This window comes from Cimex lectularius, unplaced genomic scaffold, assembly GCF_000648675.2.
Source record: "Cimex lectularius strain Harlan isolate CLEC.00 unplaced genomic scaffold, Clec_2.1 scaffold19, whole genome shotgun sequence".
Taxonomy (NCBI): Eukaryota; Metazoa; Arthropoda; class Insecta; order Hemiptera; family Cimicidae; genus Cimex; species Cimex lectularius.
In genome coordinates this window covers 1,753,666-1,775,546 of record NW_019392664.1, presented here as the reverse complement: position 1 = coordinate 1,775,546, position 21,881 = coordinate 1,753,666, and the positions used below count along the sequence as shown (strand labels likewise).

Genomic DNA, 21,881 nt, shown 5'->3' with positions numbered 1-21,881 from the left:
GAGAGTCTATGTGACGCAATCCTGACGATTTAAAACGTTTTAAAGCCAACGGCGGGTTGTAGAATTCCAGGAAAGACATTGGCCTTGTAAGTAAAGTTAGATCAAGACCTCTTATGCTGTGGTTGCAAATTCTCGAACAAGCTCAAAGAAATTTGCTTGAAAAAGTTTGAATTTTACCATTTCACCGGGCTATTTTACAATCCCGAAAACCGCGAACGATAAATTTGTTATGTCCCCATGGCGCCTGACTATTTATTCAAAAGTTTCCAATTTGAATATATAATTATTGATAAAATAGATTTATTGAGCATGGACAAAACAAATTTTCCTAACTACAAATTGGAATTGGAGCAATCATAATAAAATCTAATATAAATTCGATTCATGAAACTATTTAAGGCTATATATAAGAAAACAGATGGTCTGATAGCCATACAGCCACACATAGAGAAAAAATAAAAAGAGTGGGAGTGAGTGAGAGAGAGAAGAGAAAAGGACAGATTAATAGACAGACTCCATAATAGAGAGAAAATAAAGAAGGAAGAGGAAGAAAGCGAGAAGTGAGGGGTGAGTAAGTGAGGGAGTGAATGAATGAGTGAGTGAGAGAGAAAGAAAGAGAGAGAGTGAGAGAGAGAGAGAGAGAGAGAGAGAGAGAAAGACAGACAGACAGAGATAGGTATGTGACGCAATCCTGACGATTTAAAACGTTTTAAAGCCAACGGTGGGTTGTAGAATTCCAGGAAAGACATTGGCCTTGTAAGTAAAGTTAGATCAAGACCTCTTATGCTGTGGTTGCAAATTTCCTTGATACAGTGGAAGAGAAATAATAGCGTAGGAGAAGTGCGGCGATGTGAGAGAAGAGAAAGGGATAGATTGAGAGAGTGAGATGGAATGAGATTGATTAATTGATTGATGTTTTATTTATAGTCGCAGTTACTTGGTCAAATTTGACCACTCTTAGATCCAACGACTTTTTACAATAATCATTACAAAATATAAAATACAATGTTGTTTGCTTACATCATACATTTATATAATTATGAATGTAAGGAATTCATATACATGCTTAATTTAATTATCAAAAATAATGCTATTGATTTTAAATTTAAAAAATAAAGTAATAGGTAGTAATGTAATAAAAAAATAAGTAAAATATTGTTTATTTATTTTATTTTTAATTTTTTTTTTGAGAGAGAGAGGGGGGAAGAGAAAAAGTGTAGCCAAGACAGACAGCCAGATAGGCAGTTGGAAAACAAGATCCATACAGATAGGTACACTCACCCAGAAAAGAAAAGAAAAAAAACGAATAAAGAGTAAGAGAATAGAGGATTGAGGTAGAGAAAAAAGTTATAACTAGCTAACTGACTGGACGGACGGGCAGAGATTAAGACAAAGCAGAACAAACCGTAGTAAATCTGAGGAAGATAAGAGAAACCATTTATCTTTTGAAACTGTTCAAAATAATACCTTCTAAAATGTATAGGCTTAACATATACGATGCGTTTCCCAACAGATTATAGTTATCTCCCCTGGATATAAAAAATGAGACAAATTTAATAGAGCCAGGGTCGAACTTATATTCGAAATGCATACATTCATTGGTCCAAGCCTTGCCGCGGAAAAAGACCACGTTTCAACTATTGTAATTTGCCCAATCGAAGCTTCGGTAGGCGAAAATCGGGCAACAACGATGATGAGAGTCATCGGCCCATTATCCTGACCCAAATATCCCGAGATCTGTCTATCTCCTACCTCCCGGTCCCGAGCTTAATAACTGGCCATTGTCTATTATTAACTTTCTTTTTTCACCAACCTTATTCCATAATTTTTCTTTTTTATTCTTTCGTTTTTAAGTCATCGACGAAAAATTTGGGCTCCGGTGATACTTTCGGACTGGTTTTTAATGCCGACTAATTTCATGCCGATAAAGATGTAACCGCTTTTTTTAAATTGAGTACTAACTTTGTATGTAGAATATCAAACAGAAAAAAAACCACGTCGTTTATACACAGCTAAAATTTGACCAATAAAGTCTAAAAGTAATTTCTGTTTCAGTGTTAATATTTTTATCTATTTTTAGACGAACGGCAGTCCTCTTTCATTAATAACATCCTGCAAAAAATAGTTGAACCCTTTTAAATGAATACGTAAGCATGATCAAAGGACGTTTTTAGTTGATTATACAACACAAATATTTGGCCAAAGAAAATTTATGGACAGGCAACGGGACCTACATGGTGAACTCTTGGCATGATCTAACCCAAGGCACAATCTAGATTAAATACCCTGACATTTCCATTGTCTCACATTCACCAGTCCTCTCACGACATAAGCTTCAAACAGTATGTGGGGTTTTGACGTTATCTCGTTGCATTTGAATCGGGAGAAAACTTGTTAAAAAAATAGAGAAAATATTTGACAAGGTTGAATTTAAAGCAGTTAGCATCCCCCAACAAAGTTTTTCCATGCTTATTTTTAACCTGGTGTAATCTGTAATAACATTGCCGTGGAAGGTCGCAGTTTGGATTGTCACGCTAGGTGAAAAGCCATGATAAAAAGTTTCATTCTCTTTTTGCGTCTATAATTTATCTCATATTATAAATGCCTGAAGAACTAATCAATATGCCCTTTTAACTTACTAAATATGCTAAACCCCTCAAAGTTCAATTTTGGTTGAAATTTACACACAAGGATTTAACATTAACATAACCTACAAACCTAGATGCAACATTCATTGCACATTTATTAATATTAAATCAAACAGGGTTTGTAATGAAGCTATAGAAAATATTCACTTTAAAATTGGATTCAAAACCCTTTTTAACAAAAATAATTGAATAATGGTTTTGTTTAAAATTATCCCAATGCGAAACTTGATTAAAGGGTCATATGTCAAAAGGTGAAGTAAATAAATTCATCAGATGGATCTACATACTTTTCAACAATCAGGAATAAAGGCATTAAATGCATATTCTTTTGTTCCCAACTAGTCTGAAACCCAAGTACACAAGGTATTAGGTTGGTTCCGGGACATGAAGGTAGAAAGAAATGAACAGGTGGACCAGTTAGCCAAAGAAGGAGCAGCCCTTACACCCATGGGACGAACCTCCACTAGACACACCAGAGACTGTGAGAGTGTGCTAAGTTCACTCACTTCGCTCTCTCTCACTCTCTCTCTCTCTCTCTCTCTCTCTCTCTCTCTCTCTCTCTCTCTCTCTCTCTCGTGTGTTCTCTCTCTCTGCCTCTTTACATTTCTCTCTGGCTCTGAGGCTGCCAATTTTTCAAGCTGAGGTCCTTGCAATCTAACTATGTGCATCTGAGTTCATACAGAAGAAAATGAAAGGCACACAATTTGCAAACTTTCAGACAGTCAGGCAGCTTTTCAGGCACTAGCTCCAATTTGGGGGTGCCTTAATTGCCTAATGGTGCTTGGATAACACAACAAGGATAGTTGGTTCCAGTGTATGAAGGAACAGAAGGAAGCAACAGACTGTGGAACTTGCCAAGGTCCCAAGGAAGAGGTGACCTCTCACCCATGGGATGGCGACTGCAATAGGCGCTCGACAAAGTTTGCTAAAGATGGAGCTGTAAAACTTGCTTGAGAAAGAAAAAACTCACATACCAGACATATATAAATCTATTTGTATACTAAATTGCAATAAGTGCAAATTTAGCCTACTGATCCTTTTGGTTTTGGATCATACATATCTTCCCACTGACTTTCAAGCATTTCCGAAGGGGTACTGCGAGGAAACAGGGTTGGAATTTTGCCCCCCCTACTTCCATGCGTACTGAAACCCAGCTTATTTCTCTGCTCGACTCTTTTTGCTGACCATACATTAAATTTGCACACACGTCATAGTATAAATATTTTATAGTACAGCAATACAATTTTTAAATATTTTCACTTGTTATCAACAATTGTTTTTATTTTATTTGTTCTCTTTTTTTGGTCTTTTTTAATATTACAAGTTAATTTCTCCGCTAATTGTATATTTGGTTGGTTATGTATGTATTGTGTCATTTTTGACTCTCTCTCACACACACTCTCACACACTCTCTCACTCTGTCTCTCTCTCTCTCTCTCTCTCTCTCTATCTCTCTCTCTCTCTCTCGCACTAACTCCCTCATACTCTTTCAATATCTCTCTCTTCTCTCTTTTTTCTCTTTAGATGTACGAGTGGTCCTCGAGACCAAATCTTGAGAGATTATGTAAATAAATCGATATCAATCAATCAATCTCTCTCTCTCTCTCTTATTTTTTTATTTGAAATACCAAAAGAAAGAAAGAGGAAACAAACGAAGAATATTTTTATGTTATCAGAGTCAAGTTCCAGTTGACGGAATACAAGTTTCTTAGCAAAATGGTACTTATTTTTGTATTATGTTGCAAAATGTTATTATTTTTGTGGACGGCTTCATATAAGTATAAAAAAATGATTTTTCATTTATCATTAATACAAATATTTTAGAAATGCAACTGCCTTCCCAGTTTTAAACCATTTTATTGTGGCAAATGACAAAAAAAATTTTAGTATTTCCAAGCACAAAATGTATTCCTATGTATTACTTCAGTAGTTCTACAATATACAACAGAGAGCAGTGTCGCCACGGTTCAACATTCACCAGTTGGAGAGGTGACATTCTGGTTCAAGAGAAAACCTTAAACCGTCTATCGTACTATAAACAGTACACGAGATGCATGCTTGAAACTTGAATGTTAATTTTTTCAGAATAATAATGGGCTCGGTGAAGAATACATCTGAAAAGGCCCTGGCAATGCTCAGGGCCCTTCCAAGGATATCTCTTAGCAATCTCAGGAACACCGGTCAACCTTATAGAGTAAGAAAGATTAAATTTATAAAGTAAAATTTATTAAATTGCTAAATTTTTGCTAGCATGGAAGAGGCAGGGCTCAGCATGGTGGAGACAAGCACGGATGCGGCAACAAAGGTTCTGGCCAAAGGCAGAATTTTATGCGCCTGGGGTATGAGACAGGAAACAATCCGTTTTACATCCGTTTCCCATATGAGCCGTATTATAAGGGACATCAGTAAGTTTTAAGTGATATTCTTTAAATCATTTACTTAGTTTTCATTTTGTTTGACAGTACGAGAAAACAGTACCCACCATTGAGCTTATTGCAATTACAAAAGATGATAGACACCAACCGGATCGACACGACTGTGCCTATCGATCTGGCTACTATTGTCAACACCGGTCTGTACAGATTTCAGCCCGAAGAGAAACACTATGGAGTTAATCTTACTGATGAGGTAGTTTTATTTTTATCTATAATTTAATTCAGGTAAAATTATTCTTGTCTTACATAAAAACATTTTGCTGTTGCTGTACCAGTTAAAAAGTCTACTTATCCAAAAAACAATTTTAGTATTTTCGATGTTTCACTAATTTCAAAAAGACTTTTTTACATATTTGGTACAATTCCTGGAGCGATAGATATCTGAGATCTAGTTGAAATAGTCAAATACATCAATACTCGCAACCCTTACCTCAACCGGACGTTGAAAATTGAAAAACCAGTTAAAACACCTACTTTTTCCAAGTTTTTGGTATTTATCTTTGGTAAATATCTAAAGACGTTTCACTAGTTTCTAAAAGTTTTTGTACATATTGGGTGTTAGTCTACAAGCCAAGGAACACATTTGAACCAGCACTGGGTTACTTATTGGGTCCAACTACGGGTTTAACATTATTGTATTGGTTTGTAAAATAAGTCCGTATCATTTTTCAATAATTGGATTTTATGTGTTTTTTGAGCAATACGAGTCACTATTGACTATCCCTTCTGAAAACAGTTTAGTTAAGGTGTTTTGTTCATCAGTTTCAATCAAGATCTCATATTTTTACAAAGTTTTGCTATTTTAAAATGAAGGAAAAATAATTCATTTTTGTCATTTAATGGGTTTTTTAATACCACAAAGGTAAACCTGCAGCTCAGGCTGGTAGGAAAATTGGTGGTGTGTGTAGTCATGTTGCTTTAGGAGCATGTACCATCTGTAAATGGTTTGCTCAGTTCAGAAGCGGAAATTTTGATTTGGCAGATGCAAAGTACTCTGGTTGTCCTTCAATCATCGATGATGACCACACCAAGACATCGCAAACATACTTAAAATACTTCCTACTAGCATTTCATTGCATCTGAGAACAGTTGGATATGCCGATGTATGGATTGACACATGTTGACTGAGAAGAATTTTTTCCATCTGTGATTCCCTCCTAAAATGCAATGTAAACGATCCATTTTAAAAAGATTGATAATTGTGGTTGAAAAGTGGGTCATGTACAACAATTTTCTGAGGGAGAACTCAGCGACCCACTGTTAAAGACATTAACAGCTGAATTGAATGTTATGCATTTGCTGGGCCTGGAAGGGGGTTATTTATTATAAGCTTCTTCCAACCAAACTGTTAATCCTAGTGCTTACTGCACACAACAATTAAAGTCAACATTGACCAAAAACGTCCTGCATTGGCCAATCACAACGCCATGGTTTCCATCCTAATAATCCTACATGTCTTTGTAGTCACACCGAAAATTGTTGCAACTCAGCTGGGATGTGCTATCTTGCCCACTGTATTTGTAATGGGAAAAATTTTACTTCACTTGAAGACTACAGAATACACATTTACTTCTAAAAAACCTAAGAAGTTCTGGAAGGAATAAATTACAAGTAGGATGACAAGTACATGTAACAAAATGATACATATATTGTTGGTTAAATTTGTTTACAAACGCCTAAAATTTTTCATTAAATTAATCATAAAAAAATGATACAGACTATTTTTACAATCCGATATATTACATAATTTGTCAGTGAACTGTTCTTCTTAAAGCAAAAGAAATCCCTACTGAGTATAATTTGCTCTTGCTATGTTCATATTTAAGTTTGAAAAAAAAATCATTAATCATACTTGGAGGGGTTTTTCCTGATAATTGTATATCATTATATAAACCTCATAAATACTGCATTTATTTTTTCCGTAAAATAAATTCATACTAAAAAAATTTATTTATTTTAATTATATAGTCAGTTAGATTTTGATGTTTTATATTTTAAATTGCTGCACTTTACTCAATAGTAGAACACTTTAATCATTAATGAAAAAGATCCACTGATAATTTCTGTCTTGCAGTTATTAAGACCTGCCACATTGAGATAATCTGCCAGTGATCCATAAAGAAAGTTGGCTCTCAATTTCTCCTTAATCTCATTTTATTTAATTACATGATAATATTACACATGTCTAAGGTGCTCATTTACTACCTAGTTAATGAAAAGAACAGTTTTACCTACAGACTCTCATTGATTCACAGGAAATTTTTATAATTTCTTGGTTAATTGTCATACTTGGAGGGTTTTTTCCTGATAATTACACGACATATAAACCTCATAAATACTGCATTCATTTTTTTGACACAACATTACAAACCTTTTTTTTCAGGGTGCAGATGTTTTTAAGGCCAAAATTAACATTGAAGTCCAGTGGGCATCAGAAGGTACAATAGCTGCAATCGAGAAAAATGGAGGAGTTATAACAACGGCCTACTATGACGTCAACTCTTTATGGGTGTTGAAAAACGTTGAGAAGTTTTTCAAGAATGGCCAACCCCTGCCACGCAGGATGATCCCAACGGAGGATGTCATCCTATATTATAGCTCAGCTGAAAACAGAGGCTATCTTGCAGATCCAGAAAAAGTAGCGTACCAGCGTGTGGTTTTAGCACAGAAATATGGCTACAAGCTGCCTGCAATTGACAAAAATGATCCCCTTTATGAAACACTCATGGAAAGGAAAGATCCCAGACAAATTCTGTATGGTCTTGCTCCTGGATGGATAGTCAATTTAGTTAATAAAGAAATTTTAAAACCAAAAGATCCAAGTTTAGAGGAATACTACAAATCATAATATTTGATATTGTATTAATAACTTTTTAGATAAACATTTATTTCTTGTTGAATTATACTCTTATTGATAATATAAAAATACTGTATAAATAAATAATTGTCTACTTATTGTTTATTTCCATATAGTCTAGTTTCTTCAAATTTTCTCTAGTTTGTTTTGTTCTGTGGTTGGTGTTTTGTCAATGTGTTTTCAGCAGTGGTCGGTCATTTGGAATAATCATCAACTTTAGAAAATAATTTTAACAAAGGACAAGGACCACATTGAAACAAAACCTTCAAGATTTGTTTAATAATGCATAAAGTAATTACACCAAACTTGATTAATTGGAAAAAATTAAATATCCCACAATTAGGCATATTGACAACTTTATTTAACAAACAAGTAACAACAACGTTATTTTAAAAGTCGACATCCCTAACCTCACTAAACATCTTGAAAAAGTTGTTATCTCAAATCTCCAAATACTTAGAATCCTCAAACCTACTTATACATCTGGCTTTCGTACTGGTTTCTCTATGAATTCGGCTATTTTTAATACTCAAGTAATAATACACATTTGTTTCGAAATAAAAAATTTGTGTCACAAGCAAGATTCGAACTCAAAACCTTCGGCTCAATCCACCGCTGCTCCAACCACTTGAGATACTGTGTATTCAATCGCCCATGCCACAAATATTTGGACCCTGTTTTATTCCAATTGTAAGCAATCACACAATTTGAGTCCTGCCTGTGACTCAGATTTTTCATTTCAAAAAAATCGTGTATAATGAAATGAATAAATCTGCTTTAATATACTAAAGAGTAAAATATATCCTTTGGAAATCAGAGAGAACCACCCTGTATTTGTTCCCTTCTATTACAAGACATTCCAGGTTGGGCAAAACGACTGTTTTTTAATTAAAAGGCTATTTTTAATTAGGAAACTTTAAATTTTTTTCTTGTAATAATAAATAAAAATGGTTGTAGTTTTAGCTTTTATGTTGCAACTTTGCTTTACTCTATATAATTACGTTTATCGAAATTTATGAAAAATTTGTGTCGCAGGCATATTCGAACCCACAACCTTTGGATCAATACACCACTGGTCCAACCACTTGAGCTATCGTGACTCCGATCGCACATGCCACAAATATTTGTACTTCCCATTTTATTCCAATTGTAAGCAAATTGTGGCTTCATTATAGAAGCACATTTATTAAACAATGCATGCTTACTACATTAGAAGGACTATGTCCAATCTAAGGTGTGAATCGATGTTAATACCAAAATTTTTGTCACATTATTCTTAATTATAGATGTACTAAATTAATTATACACAATTTTTTTTAAATGAAAAATTTGTGTCACAGGCAGGATTTAAACCCACGGCCATCGAGTCAATCTGCCGCTGCTCTAACCACTTAAGCTACCATGACTTCAATCGCCCATGCCACAAATGGTTATTTTATTAATTTTTTACGAAGGTATTTTAACTACGGGGTTATATGAACTCTTGGGATGCTGGTGCTTTTGAAAAAAAAAAAAACCTATTTGTGCGGCCCTGCATTCGAACCCAGGATCTTTATCTTACAGTGATGAGTGCTGTTTCAACACCTAAACCATTATGGACACTGACGCCTCTAAACTCAGCTAATTTTAAAAAGAACTGCCAATGTTCAGATGGCTATGGATCAAGGTTAAATTACTATTCTTGTACTTGGTTTTTCTAAAGCTTTTGATATCATTAACCTTCTATTTTCTAAACTCAATTCCCTTTCAGTGTTCTTCGATGGCTTCATTCCTTCATTTCTGCCCTTTCGCAAATAGACCTCATCTCAGATAAGCCCCCCTTCCTCGCCCCTGCCCATCATTACCGGTGTTTCTCAAGGCTCCAGTTTATCTGCCTTACTCTTTTGTAGATATGATAAAGGTCGTTTAATTAAAAAAAAGATATTTCTTACTTACAGTTTGCTGTTTTCAACTATCCGGATTCCAAGCAGTAGACGCTCTTCAACAGGATGAAGTAGTTACAAACACGTCTCTCGAATCTCTACACGAATTTTTAAGAGTGAAACCGCCCGATTAACCGCCAATGAAACGTTCCAATGAGAAGACGGAAGCTGATTTTGATCGCCGCTCAATTTTAAACGCGCGAAAAACGTGAATTACAACACAACTAAATATTATCTTATAAGATAATAATTATAAGTATATAATATAATAATTATTACTTAGTAATAATAGTCATAAGGTAATATTTAGTTGTGTTGTAATCCACGTTTTTCGTGCGTGTAAAATTGAGCGGCGATAAAAACCAGCTTCCCGCTTCCCATTGGAGCTTCGCGTTGGCGGTGGATCGGCGGTTAACGGTTTCACTCTAAATTCATGTTGAGAGAAGCGGTTGTAAATCCTGATGATGAGCTTAAGCTTCAAATCCACCTAGTTGAAAACAACAAACTGTGAGTAAGAAATATTTTTTAAAAAGATTTCACTCTTTTATTGCTATATTTATGAGCAGAGACTGGATTTTTATGTAGTAAAGATTTCCAAAATATGCCATAAAATATGCAGTTGAAAGCCTTGAAATATGCATTGGTAAGCAGTAAACCAGTTTTTTAGTATCATAGTCACTTTAAACAGAAATATAGATAATAAAACGAAATAGATATTAAAACTACAAATGATTAAAATTCATAAGTATTTAGTTCCCCCCCCCCAACTACTAGGTTATTTGAACCCTCGGGGGGCTGGTGTTTTTGAAAAAAAGCCCATTTGTAAGTATGTCATGTTCGAATGCTGGGCCACTGGATTCGGACCAGGGACCTTTACAGTGATGAGTGCCAGGTCAACGCCTAAAACCGTTGCGGCCACCAACACCCCCTAGAGTTTATTTACATTGAACAAAAATATTTTCTCACTTACATATTTAAATTATATATTCTATACTAATTGAATATAATTTAAGTAACTAAAGTACTCCTCTAAATTGTCTTCCATGAAATTGGGCCTTGGTCACTTCAAATTTGTAATTATATTGAATATTCAAATAAGGCCTAAGAAGTGGGTTTATATCCTTTTGTCGATATGGCTAGAATCTTCACTTCCCATCGTTGAGGCCTGTTTTAGTTTTCTTCGAATTAAACTAACTTTTCATAAACGTGGTTTTTTTACTGATTTTTTTTTTTTTTATGCTTCTCCCGAAAACCAATATACTTCAAATATTTTGCACAATAAATGCAATTTTACATAAAAATCCTTCAAATATGCAATATTGTTCAAATATACCATTTTATACGATATTCATCAAATATACAAAAATTTGCTCTATAAAATTTAACCTATGGCTTCCTAGATATATGTTTTAGATAGATAATTGATTTCCTAAGATGTATGTGGTGGCAAACAAAATATGTAACTGCATAAAAATCCGGTCTCTATTTATGAGCATCCTAATATTCTTAAATACTGTACTTAACAGCTTTACGCTGATGTGAACGGATTTTCAAATCTCTCTCCTCTTCATCTCATGGCCATTAAATCTCTCTCACACGAATCCAAGATGACTTAAATGCCATCAGCTCCTGGGCTGTTAAAAATTGACTCTCTCAATACCAAAAACCAACAGGCTATGGTGTTTGGATCCCATCCCCTTTGATTAACAACCAACCAATATCCTTTTATCCACCTGTCAAACCTTGGGATTATCCTTGATCAAACCCTATCCTGGAAACCCCACTTTCCCAAATCTCCTGCCGCTGTTTCTTCACCCTCTGCCAATTCCGTCACGCAAGCCAACTCTTTCCCCTTTGTATTTAATTTAGTATGAATCATTGATTTATATTTTGTTATTACATTTAAATTTTTAATTGTACATTCATTTTGACATGAATCGAAATACTATCCTATGTTCTTGTTATTCAATATTCAAAGCCCCAGATTAAAATTTATTTTTTTCAATTTTTATGCACAGTTGAGAAGAAAAATTAGTGTGAAACTCGAACCCACAACCTTCAACCGGTTGAGAAGAGAAGTTGGTGCCTCAGGGGATCAAGGTCACGATATCTCTAGTGGTTACAGCACCGGCGATTTAGCTGAAGGTCATAGGTTCGAGTCCCGCTCATGACACTAATTTTTTTTCTTAACTGTCTACATAAAAATTGGCAATAATAATTACTAATAATTAAATAAAATTTATTTTCTTCTTCACTTGGGCAGTAGAGTTAGGATTGAACTTGGTGTAAACTTTTGGATTGGATCAGTTTTTTAAGCAAAGAAATGTCGAGAGATGCGGATAGTGAGGTAGTGATGTAGTAAAGAACTTTCACTATTTTTCTGGGAACTTTTGATGTTCCCAAGGAATGTCATTTGATGGCTTGGACGTAGGCCATCCTACACACGGGTCACAGTAATAATTATTGTGGATTGTAAAAATGATTTCTGTCCTAAAAACTTTGTAGTTGCCGAAAACTACTGTTGTCTCTTAAGCCTTGTGTTCCATATTAGTTTGTTGTAGATATAATTAAATATCTGATGAGTGAAAGTCAGCATCTTCTTGTTTTTGACTGGATACATTTTTCTTAAATCATTCAGGTGGAAAAAGTGTACTTGGATGTTGGAAGTTGCTTGATAGGTACAAGTTGGAAGATAAAATTTTGGTAAATCCATAGGTGGTGTTGAGATGTATAGGAAAATCAGCTGTAAAATGGTATATATGATGTAACAAGAATGCTCCATTGTGAGATGCTGGTTTGTATTGTATATTAGATTGTATACTCTTCACAAGTTCTCCAAAGGCAATTTTATCAGAGATTGGCAGGTGTTTTATATACATTGGATAAAAGAGGACAAGAGGAATTAAAATAAATAGATTTTTGCTATTTGTATTATCTTCCAGTGCTCACTGAGAGGTCAAAACATATTTTAAAAACTTATGGGTTGAATACTTTGTTTCCACATTTTATTTTTCTATATCTTATACATACATTTTTAAAACTTTAATATAGATCTTTATTTACAAAAGAAGTTAATAACCAGTAATAAAAAAAACTCTCTCCTTTTACACAATATATCTTCTTTCTTAAAAATGTAATATGTATTTTACACAATTTAACCACCCCTATAATGTTATGCATTTTTATTTACACATTTAGCAATTTGGGTTCAATAAAGGCACATTCTAGTTCTACTAACAATGAGAAAGAATAAAGAGTGTTTTATTTAATATACAATAGATCTTTTTTTTCCCAAGTTACAAATGGGTGATGTGTCGACATACCTAAAAAATAATTTCTTTGTTAAAAACTTTGGATATATACAAACGTTTAGACTAATGCCTCACACATTTGAAAATTTTTAATACACCTTTGTCCAGCTACACATATACAAAAGATTTTAGGTTTATTTCAAATTTTTGGAAAAACATTCATTCTGTGGGCATACAACTCGGCCCTAATATATTTTTATGTAACGATTATTAAGAAGTTCTAAACATGTTAGTAAATATAAAATTGAAATGTCAATAAAACATCAATGTCTTCCTTTTTCTATAATTAAATTCCACATGTCAATATAATGCAGTTGATAAAATGCAACTTTATAAATATGCTATGACATACCTGGCATTCTAGTATTTTACATAATTTATACTGAATTCATTCTAGGGTTAAGCAAGGTTACATGTTGATGGTTTTTATTATATGATTAAATTTGCTCTAATTAGTCTATCTTTTTTTTTTTTGCATAATAACATCAAAATTGATACCTTCTAACAATCATATCGGTTGCGTATTTGAATGTTTTTAATTTAACAACTTTTTATAGTTTAATTTAGCTATTGTTATTTAGAAAACTAATAGTTGAGCAGATTTTTTTATTGACTAAACTTTTTTCTTCATAACCTCTTTTAACCATTTTAAAATAGTCAAATGCAAAAGGATCAGGGCAGTGTTATAAATATTTATTTTAAATATTACTTCCTAAGTTAATGCTATTGTTAATATTTTTTTAAAAAGATAAAATTCACTTGATTTGGTCCTAAAAGGCTATTATTAAACAATGTGAAAAGAAAAAAGAACAAGGAAGACTACCTTTTATTACTATTGTTAATAATTATTTTTAAACAATTTACACGTTCAATGTATTAATAAAAAACAAAATATCCATGAATTTTCTTTTGAAGTCAAAAAAATATATATAAAAAAGTCGAACTGTACACATTTAAACACACTGTTTTTTTTTTTGTTTTATCATAGCAGTTTTGTCACATTTATATTTGACATGACATAAGTCAGTAGTATTTATCATCATCCTGATATCAGTATGTGTAGCGATAGGCGGGCATGTCTGGTCCCCAAGAGATATCACATCGGTGATCCCTCCGCCTTGGCCTGGAGGGTGGGCACGAAGATGGGGCTGAAGGTGTCTGCTATTTGTCATAAGGGTCTATGGTATTGCAAAGGCAGAAGGAGAGCAAAGTCAGAAGGAACTGGATGAGAACAATTGCAATAACAATATAAATGACGGCAGTATAGTTCAATTTCAGCTCATCAATGACTGCATCATAACAACCCTGCAAATACAAACAGAAATTAGTCTTAAGTTTAAATCATTTCTAAAATATCATTTGAAGTTGTTGAAAAGTTAAAAAATAGAGAAAACAAAACAATTTAACTAAGTGGAAACAGAATTCTTTATAACAGGACAACAGTGGTTAGGGTGTCTGATTCGTATTTGTCTTGTTGTGATTATGGATTCGAATCCCGGAAGAGACCATGGCTTTCTAATTGATAACAGTATGAAAAATGTATTGTAAAGTGGTACGACATCCAACCCAAGGGAAGTACCTCCTGTATGACAGGAATTACTTTACTTTTTATTTTAAAATTCTTTATATTTTTTATTGGGGAGGATTCAAGTTCCTCAAAATTAATATCATTCTTTGAAGGTATTTATGGACTATCATGTCATTTTTAATTGTGTGTTTCTTCAGAAAACCATGCTATTTTTAATAAGGCTTACCAAAAAAATTAATTTTTGCTATCAAATTTTATGTTTATTACCTTCACAATGTTAGCATTTGTTACATCTGGATTATGCATGCACTTCAGATCGGCTTTATTCGATACATTGGCTGTTTTGCAGCAGGATCTCGGAACTTTCAATCCTGAATTCTTAAACTTCTCCGATAATTGAAAGTCTGTGTAATTAGTCACTCCGCAGCATTCCATCTGAAAATATATTTGTCTCATAACCAACTAGAATCAAATTATTTATATTTAATTTATAAATTTGGCACTTTACATCTAGCATTAGTACATCCCAGGCTCTTGACACATCTCCTGCAACAGTGTGGTTCATATCGGGATCGTAATCTTTTATTGTTTTCATCATGAAGTCCTGTATCTCTTCTTCCACCTGAAACATTTATTTGACAAAAAGGGTGAACACTGAATATAAAAATAAAATATATCCTTACCCTGTCTTTATAAACGTAGGACAAACCAGCTGCTGTAATCTCAAGGATTAGGACTATTAATATAAGCACTCCATACTACAAAAAATAAAAATATTTTATATTATTTATAAATATTACCAATTTTATTACAATAAATATAATTATAACTAAAAAGACATGAATTAGAGAAGTACCAAAAAGCAATAAACTTTGCCGATCGAGAAAACATTTGTATATATTAAACATAAACCTAATCAAATTAACCATGTTAAAATATCGACTGATTTTGTCCTAAGCTAGAAGTGCTTTGTAACCTAAAGCAGAAAATATATAAATTGAGAGTTGCTGTTTGTAAATCATGATTGCTGAAATTGGTGTGGATGAGGAAGGAGCAATATCCCACAGTTATTACACGTGACTATCTATTACACTTCTCTCCCTTTATTGCCCTCTTCCTACATACACTAACCCTCCAACCTTGTTTAAATGTTCAGACGCCTGCTTTTTCGTGAGCCAATAATCTGCAAACATGTGGGCGTTTAGGGAGCTTTAACTATGATTGGTATTTATTGTGAAATAAATGAAAACATAAAAGGTTGTGAACGATCAATGTTTATTCCCTTCTGGACAAAATGGTTATACTGGTGTATTTAATTTCGAATCACTTGATCATTTATTCAAAAATCTTTCAACAGGGTTTAATCTTTTTTTTTTGTAGTACAAAACTTATAAATTCTTTTGTATATAAAATACAACGTAGGTGTCAATATTTCCCGTTGTTTTTTTCTTTTTTGGTAGACAATGTTCTATAAAAGTGTTTAATTATAGACCAGACAAAGGAGCTGTCCCAATTTTGATAAAACGGCCTTTCAATGTATAACTCTCCATGCAGGGCAATATTGTGAACATCCTTCATCACCTTCACTACTTAATAGACTGGTGCTTTTATGAAGAAAGATGAACGGTATAAGAGGACCCTTTAAAAATTGATATTTCAATGCTTTGATATTGTTTTGTAGGACACAATCATTTTTGGGCAATGAATAATCATACAAAATGTATATTCTGTAAGTAAAAATCAAGAGGACTATGCATATCACCAAAATAATTTAGTAGCAACTGACAACAGTACGTTATAATGATAGACAGGAAAGTGCAGATACATGCAGGAAGAGAGGCTAGTGTTAGTGATATACAGCAAATTCTTCACTCACAAATATTATGAATTAAGTATGGTCTTGAAGAAAAAAACAAATTCGTTGTTTCTGCCGAGCTTTCGACCTATTTGAACATCATCATCAGAGCATACAATCTTAAATATGTCTACAGATCGACATATTTAAGTTTTCTCTCAAATTTTCTTGAAGACTGACTCAGTCCTAACAATATTGCTGCAATACTGTTACATTTCTTGGCAATGTTAGGAGAAAAACACTCTTTTTCCTCTCATTCTCTTTCTTTCTCATTCACTTTATAATTCTGTTTGCTTCTCGCTCTCTCTTACTTCCTCCCTCCATCCACCCTCTCTCTCTCTCTCTCTCACGCTCTCTCTCTCTCTCTNTCTCTCTCTCTCTCTCTCTCTCTCTCTCTCTCTCTCTCTCTCTCTCTCTCTCCCTCACTCACTCACTCACACACACTCATTTATTTGTCATTTGGTCGTTTATCATCATAATGGTCTATCTGCTTTTATCCATGCTGTTTGATCATTTCACTATCTTTAGGAGAGGGCTTGAGCAAAGTATCGGTTGGTCACCCTTGAATCTCAGAAAGAGATCTCCCAATGTAAAAGAAAATTTATATATACAAATAAATTCCAATATTCTCTATAAACTAGGAAGAAAATCACGGCCTCTCACTGACTCGCACAGTGCCTTGAAACTTACATTATAAATTTACTGAAAAATTAATACTTACAAATCCAAGAAGACATCTTGATTCTCTCAAAGCAGCACAGTAACCGATAATACCAATGAAGAAGATGATTGCTCCAGCAATAATTAGGATGTATGCTATGTATGCTAAAACGAACGTATGCTCCAACTGAAAAAAAAATTTAAAAAAATAAAAAATAAATAAATAAAGCTGTGTATGTCTTTTTAATTATTTGTTTTTGAAAGGAAATGCATAGGCGTAAAAGAAAACAATCTGAAGAGCTTCCTCAAACTCCTAATGATAATGATGCATAAATTATGTACACATAGGACTAACTGGGGGTAATTTTACTCAAAAGATAAAATTTAATTTGTCTTTGAAAGTAATAAACGGAGAGAAAAAAAAGGACCAGTTACCTAATTTAACACAATGATTCCACACATGTTCCCGTCATTTTGACTTTCACTCTGAGACCAGGGCACCGTGATTCCTGAATTGTAGAGCGTGGAACTGCCAGAAGAAATTGGCCAACAATATAACACCAACTTCTTTTGTCACCTGCTGTATATTTTATATTCCTTTCTATACAAGAACACTTTTCTTGCGTTTTAAGTTCGCAGATTAATTTCATAAAAAACTGTAGGTCAATAAACCCGATTACGAGAAAAAAAGACATAAATAATGTAATTTTCTAATCATTGCTTTGCGTTTAATGATTAAAGACGCTTTATTGCTATTTCCTACTCATAAACGCGTTTTTTTGTATTTTGTCGTATATAAATCAATTTATAGCTCAAAAAACTATACTGGAATAAGTTCATTCGCATTGGAATATGCGTTTAATGATTAAACTTAGAGAAATGGCGATGGTAAAATGCTGCGATTTTTATCTTATCATTTTCCCCCTTAGAACAATTAAACGGGACCCAATCTCTTTTGTGACAGCTGAAGAAAGAAGGGCGAATCCCGGAAATTCGGTGTTTGGAAGGGACCAGGGGACTTTTAAGACGTAGAAGGTCTACTGGAATGTTTAAAATGGATTCGATAACGAGGGTTTTCGCATTTTCACGAATTTATCACTTGAGAAAAGTTTTACCAAGATTATCTATGACATGGGCCTAAAAGAAAACCAATTATTAGGGCTATCACGGCGTTCTCTTTGAATTTTATTCTACTTTTCCTGTTCCGCTGAAGTTAAAAAAAGTTATTTTAGTATTTAGGCTCTTAATATGCTTTTTATAGCTTTTGTCTCTTTATTTCTTAAGTAAGGCGTTACCCATAATCATTCATCAATCATTATACTCGTAGACCACAGAACATCAAGGGCACAACTCAATTAGATACTTTTAAGATCAAGTTAATTATAATTGGCCGAAATACATTAGCGAAAAAGGTATTCAAAAGGTTTTTTTTTAACACGATTAGATAATTGTGTAAACAACCAAGTGGTCTCACATCCCTGCATGTTTCTCGTTAATGATAAATTCGGTTACACGATATTATGCCAAGGGTGTGGCTGTTGGGCTGATGCTAATAATTAACGATTTGTGGTAAATGGTATGTAGGTGGAAGATTAATGACGATATGATCACTGTACTGTAATTAATTATTGAATATGTATACATCAATGTTTGCGGCTGCAATATGGGCACAGGTTTTAATGGAATCTCGTTTCTCGGAATACAAATTTATGCCGTTTGCATATTCTAGCAAGAAAATAGAATGGAATTTCTAACATAGAGGAGTGTATTTATAAAAATAAAGAAAATAATAATATACGCATTACAAAAAAGGTTAATACAAAGTTAATAAAATTCCACAGATCAGTATTTTCTGGCAAGATAATTTTAGTCTGAAACATATTTTTACTGATTTTTCTAGGTAATAAATTAATTGACTTGTATGCCTTAGATTTCCTAATTAATTAATCTTTTATTGAACAATTCCAATCTCATTCCCGCCAATAAATACACTTTTATTAATATATACCTTCCCACTAATAAATTCATTTTCGTAATAATTAAATATTTGCCAATAAACACAACATTCTCGCTAATAAATATCTTTCCGCTAAAAAATACTTTCTCGCTAAGATGTTCTAGTCAATAAATCCATTTTCGCTAATAAATACATTCTCGTAATCATAATATTTTCGCGAATAAATGCATTGCGCTAATAAATAAATGATCGCATACATAAATACCTTCACACTAATAAATACATTCTCTTAATGTAAGTTAAGAATGAGTGAATACCGTTTGATTTTAAACACCTCGCAAATTTAGGTCGCAAACGACCAATTAATGAGAAAAGATAGATAGAAATAGGGAGTGAGTGATTAAAGGAGAGAGTTGAGGGCGAGGGAGAGGGAGGGAGATGAGAAAAAATGAGAGGGGAGCCAGAAAACCAATTAAAAAAGTGTGAGAAAGAAAAGTAGGAAAGTTATATCGATAAAGAGAAAAAAGAAAGAAGAATGAAAGATAAAAAGAAAGAAAAAAGAACAGAAGATAAATAGATAGATACATAAATACTAGATAGATAGATAGTGATAGGAGGTTAAAGAAAGAAATGAACATATAGATAAAAAGAGAAAAAAGAAAGATAGTTAGGTAAATATATAGGTAGTTAAATAGATATATAGCTAGATAGTGAGACGGGGATAAACAGAAAAATAAACAAATACAAATGAAAGAAATTAGTATAGATCGATAGATAAAGAAAGCGAGATTTTTATTAAATATATTTAAAAGTTTTTTGTAATCATGCATGGCCAATTTTTGTCATTTTTCATTTTAAAGGATGAGCAATGGATTTTTGGTAGTTTGGTTTGGTAGTCATTTCTAAATGTGTGTGATATTTAAAAACAAAAACATAAACGTACTTTTAAATTTAATAAAGTTTAATCCGACTTAATTAAATTAATTTTATATATTTAATTTTATAATTTGTCAATAGGTTTTTAAATGAAAAACGTCATTTAATGTCAACATGTTTATCATATTAAACAAGACATGTTCCACGTGTTCAGTACTTTTCTGATAAAAATTATAACACCGGTGAAAGGTCCTTGTCGATAAACTATGGAAATGTAATTAAATAACGTGGAAGAGACAATATTTATTTTTTGCTACCCGGCACAATGTGCGTAGCAGAAAAATATCTAAGTTATTAAACTGATAAGTGATAAAAGTTACTTTTATTAAGTCGACAGTAAAATGAAAAATATCTTGGGCGTGACAGGAAGGTTTTATTCCTATTTTTTGCCATTTAATTAACCAAAGGGTGTGGCGCCACAAACAACTTTCTTATTTGAATTGAAACCAATTTAAAAAAATAAGAACTGCTGAAAGGCCAATAAAATTCGAATGAGCAATAGTTTTTAAGAAGAAGTGGTAATAGTAAATATAACTTGTCTTGATCTTTTGTCGTCTATCTAAAAATGAACAAATCACTAAATGATTATAGTTATTTTCCTCCATATATATAAAATTGAACATCGTAATAACGATTTCACCAGACATTCACATATTTTATTCATATTGGATTAAGTGGAGAAAAAAAAGGCCAACGGGATTAAACAGGAAGAACAGCATATTAACAAGGTCCTGCAGTCGCATAATCTCTTTCGTAACGGACATAAGGAGGATAAAGGACTTCTTGCAATCATGTGTCTCGCTTCCTCGTTGCCCAATACAAGTGAACGGACGTGCGATTCGTCCAACCTCAAATTGGACACCTTTTGCGGAAAGCATTCACGCTTACTTGGCCCGTTTTATAATTTGATAAGCAGTCGAAGCATCGGGAAAATTACAGCGAAATAATTCCTACTATTAACCGCGCTATTGTATCCATTTGGGTTCGTTGAACTTCCGACTATCACGTCGAGACTATCAATCCAGATGCTAAGAATTGTAGTGTTAAAGTCTACAATGCCACGGACCAAAGCCCCCAAGGAGTTCATGGCCATTTCCCGTTTCATTTTTAGTTTCGGCAAAGGGGATGAACAGTATTTACATAATAAATATCATCTTAATTGGCCTGCGACGGATGCAAGCAATAAAAGTTGACGGAACATTCAATTAATGTCCTTGTCACTAATAACAATTATTCGGATATTTTCCACTTTGCACGGAAGGAGGAAAGAAAATTTTAACAAGTTTCACTAACATAATAGAGAGACAGAAAAAAAAAAAGAGAGAGAGAGAGAGAGAGAGAGAGAGAGAGAGAGAGAGAGAGAGAGAGAGAGAGAGAGAAAGTGAGTGAGTGATTGAGAGAGAGGGAGGAGTAAGAAAGTTAAAGAAACTGGTTTGACGGATCGAACGACTCGCGGGTTGATAAAGTTAAAGCACTGAATTCTTTGTGTTTTATCGTTCTGAGTCCAATAAATATAAAAAAACGACTAATTATAATTATATATTTACTTTTGGATACATCGCTGAAACATTTTAATCTAATGGCTTAGCTCTAATGATTACGTTGTTAAGCCTTTTTTGATCTCAAATCAAAATTGTATTACTTATGGGAAGATTAATAAAAACGCCCTCGACGTAATAATTTAATAAATACTTAAATCTCTGTTAAATTATTTCCAAGATATAACGGTAACCTAGTTATCACACGCCGCTGTTCTAATTTAGATCGACAAC

The 21,881-nt window shown here is 33.3% G+C and overlaps 2 protein-coding genes across 4 annotated transcripts in view; one reads left to right on the top strand and one right to left on the bottom strand.

The window, feature by feature from the left end:
• The first annotated feature begins 4,583 nt into the window (after positions 1-4,583).
• Positions 4,584-7,983, top strand: LOC106662382 (39S ribosomal protein L15, mitochondrial). 2 transcript variants are annotated; one of them, XM_014386447.2, is made up of 5 exons: positions 4,584-4,670; positions 4,734-4,842; positions 4,899-5,053; positions 5,111-5,276; positions 7,467-7,983. In XM_014386447.2, exons 2-5 carry the CDS (start codon positions 4,741-4,743, stop codon positions 7,929-7,931), a joined length of 888 nt encoding a protein of 295 aa, XP_014241933.1. In that variant the 5' UTR covers positions 4,584-4,670; positions 4,734-4,740; the 3' UTR covers positions 7,932-7,983. The 2 variants fall into 2 exon arrangements, with proteins under 2 accessions (XP_014241933.1, XP_024080778.1); XM_024225010.1 differs by having other exon boundaries at positions 4,655-4,842.
• A 5,170-nt stretch (positions 7,984-13,153) lies between these two features.
• The window catches only part of LOC106662194 (mucin-3A-like), a 110,635-nt gene continuing 101,907 nt past the window's right edge, over positions 13,154-21,881 (bottom strand). For both annotated transcript variants that reach the window (XM_024225008.1, XM_024225009.1), the window contains 5 exons: positions 17,278-17,403; positions 15,385-15,459; positions 15,210-15,323; positions 14,969-15,136; positions 13,154-14,478 (listed from right to left, as the gene is read on the bottom strand). In XM_024225008.1, coding sequence (XP_024080776.1) covers positions 14,335-14,478; positions 14,969-15,136; positions 15,210-15,323; positions 15,385-15,459; positions 17,278-17,403 — 627 coding nt within the window. In that variant the 3' untranslated portion in view covers positions 13,154-14,334. The remainder of the gene's footprint in view (positions 14,479-14,968; positions 15,137-15,209; positions 15,324-15,384; positions 15,460-17,277; positions 17,404-21,881) is intronic.

Excerpts from the sequence above, each read along its gene's own strand:
- LOC106662382 (XM_014386447.2), top strand. The coding sequence starts at position 4,741 with ATGGGCTCGGTGAAGAATACATCTGAAAAGGCCCTGGCAATGCTCAGG. Across the intron at positions 5,054-5,110 it reads CCGTATTATAAGGGACATCA|TACGAGAAAACAGTACCCAC; the intron begins GTAAGTTTTAAG and ends TTTGTTTGACAG. Across the intron at positions 5,277-7,466 it reads GAGTTAATCTTACTGATGAG|GGTGCAGATGTTTTTAAGGC; the intron begins GTAGTTTTATTT and ends CTTTTTTTTCAG.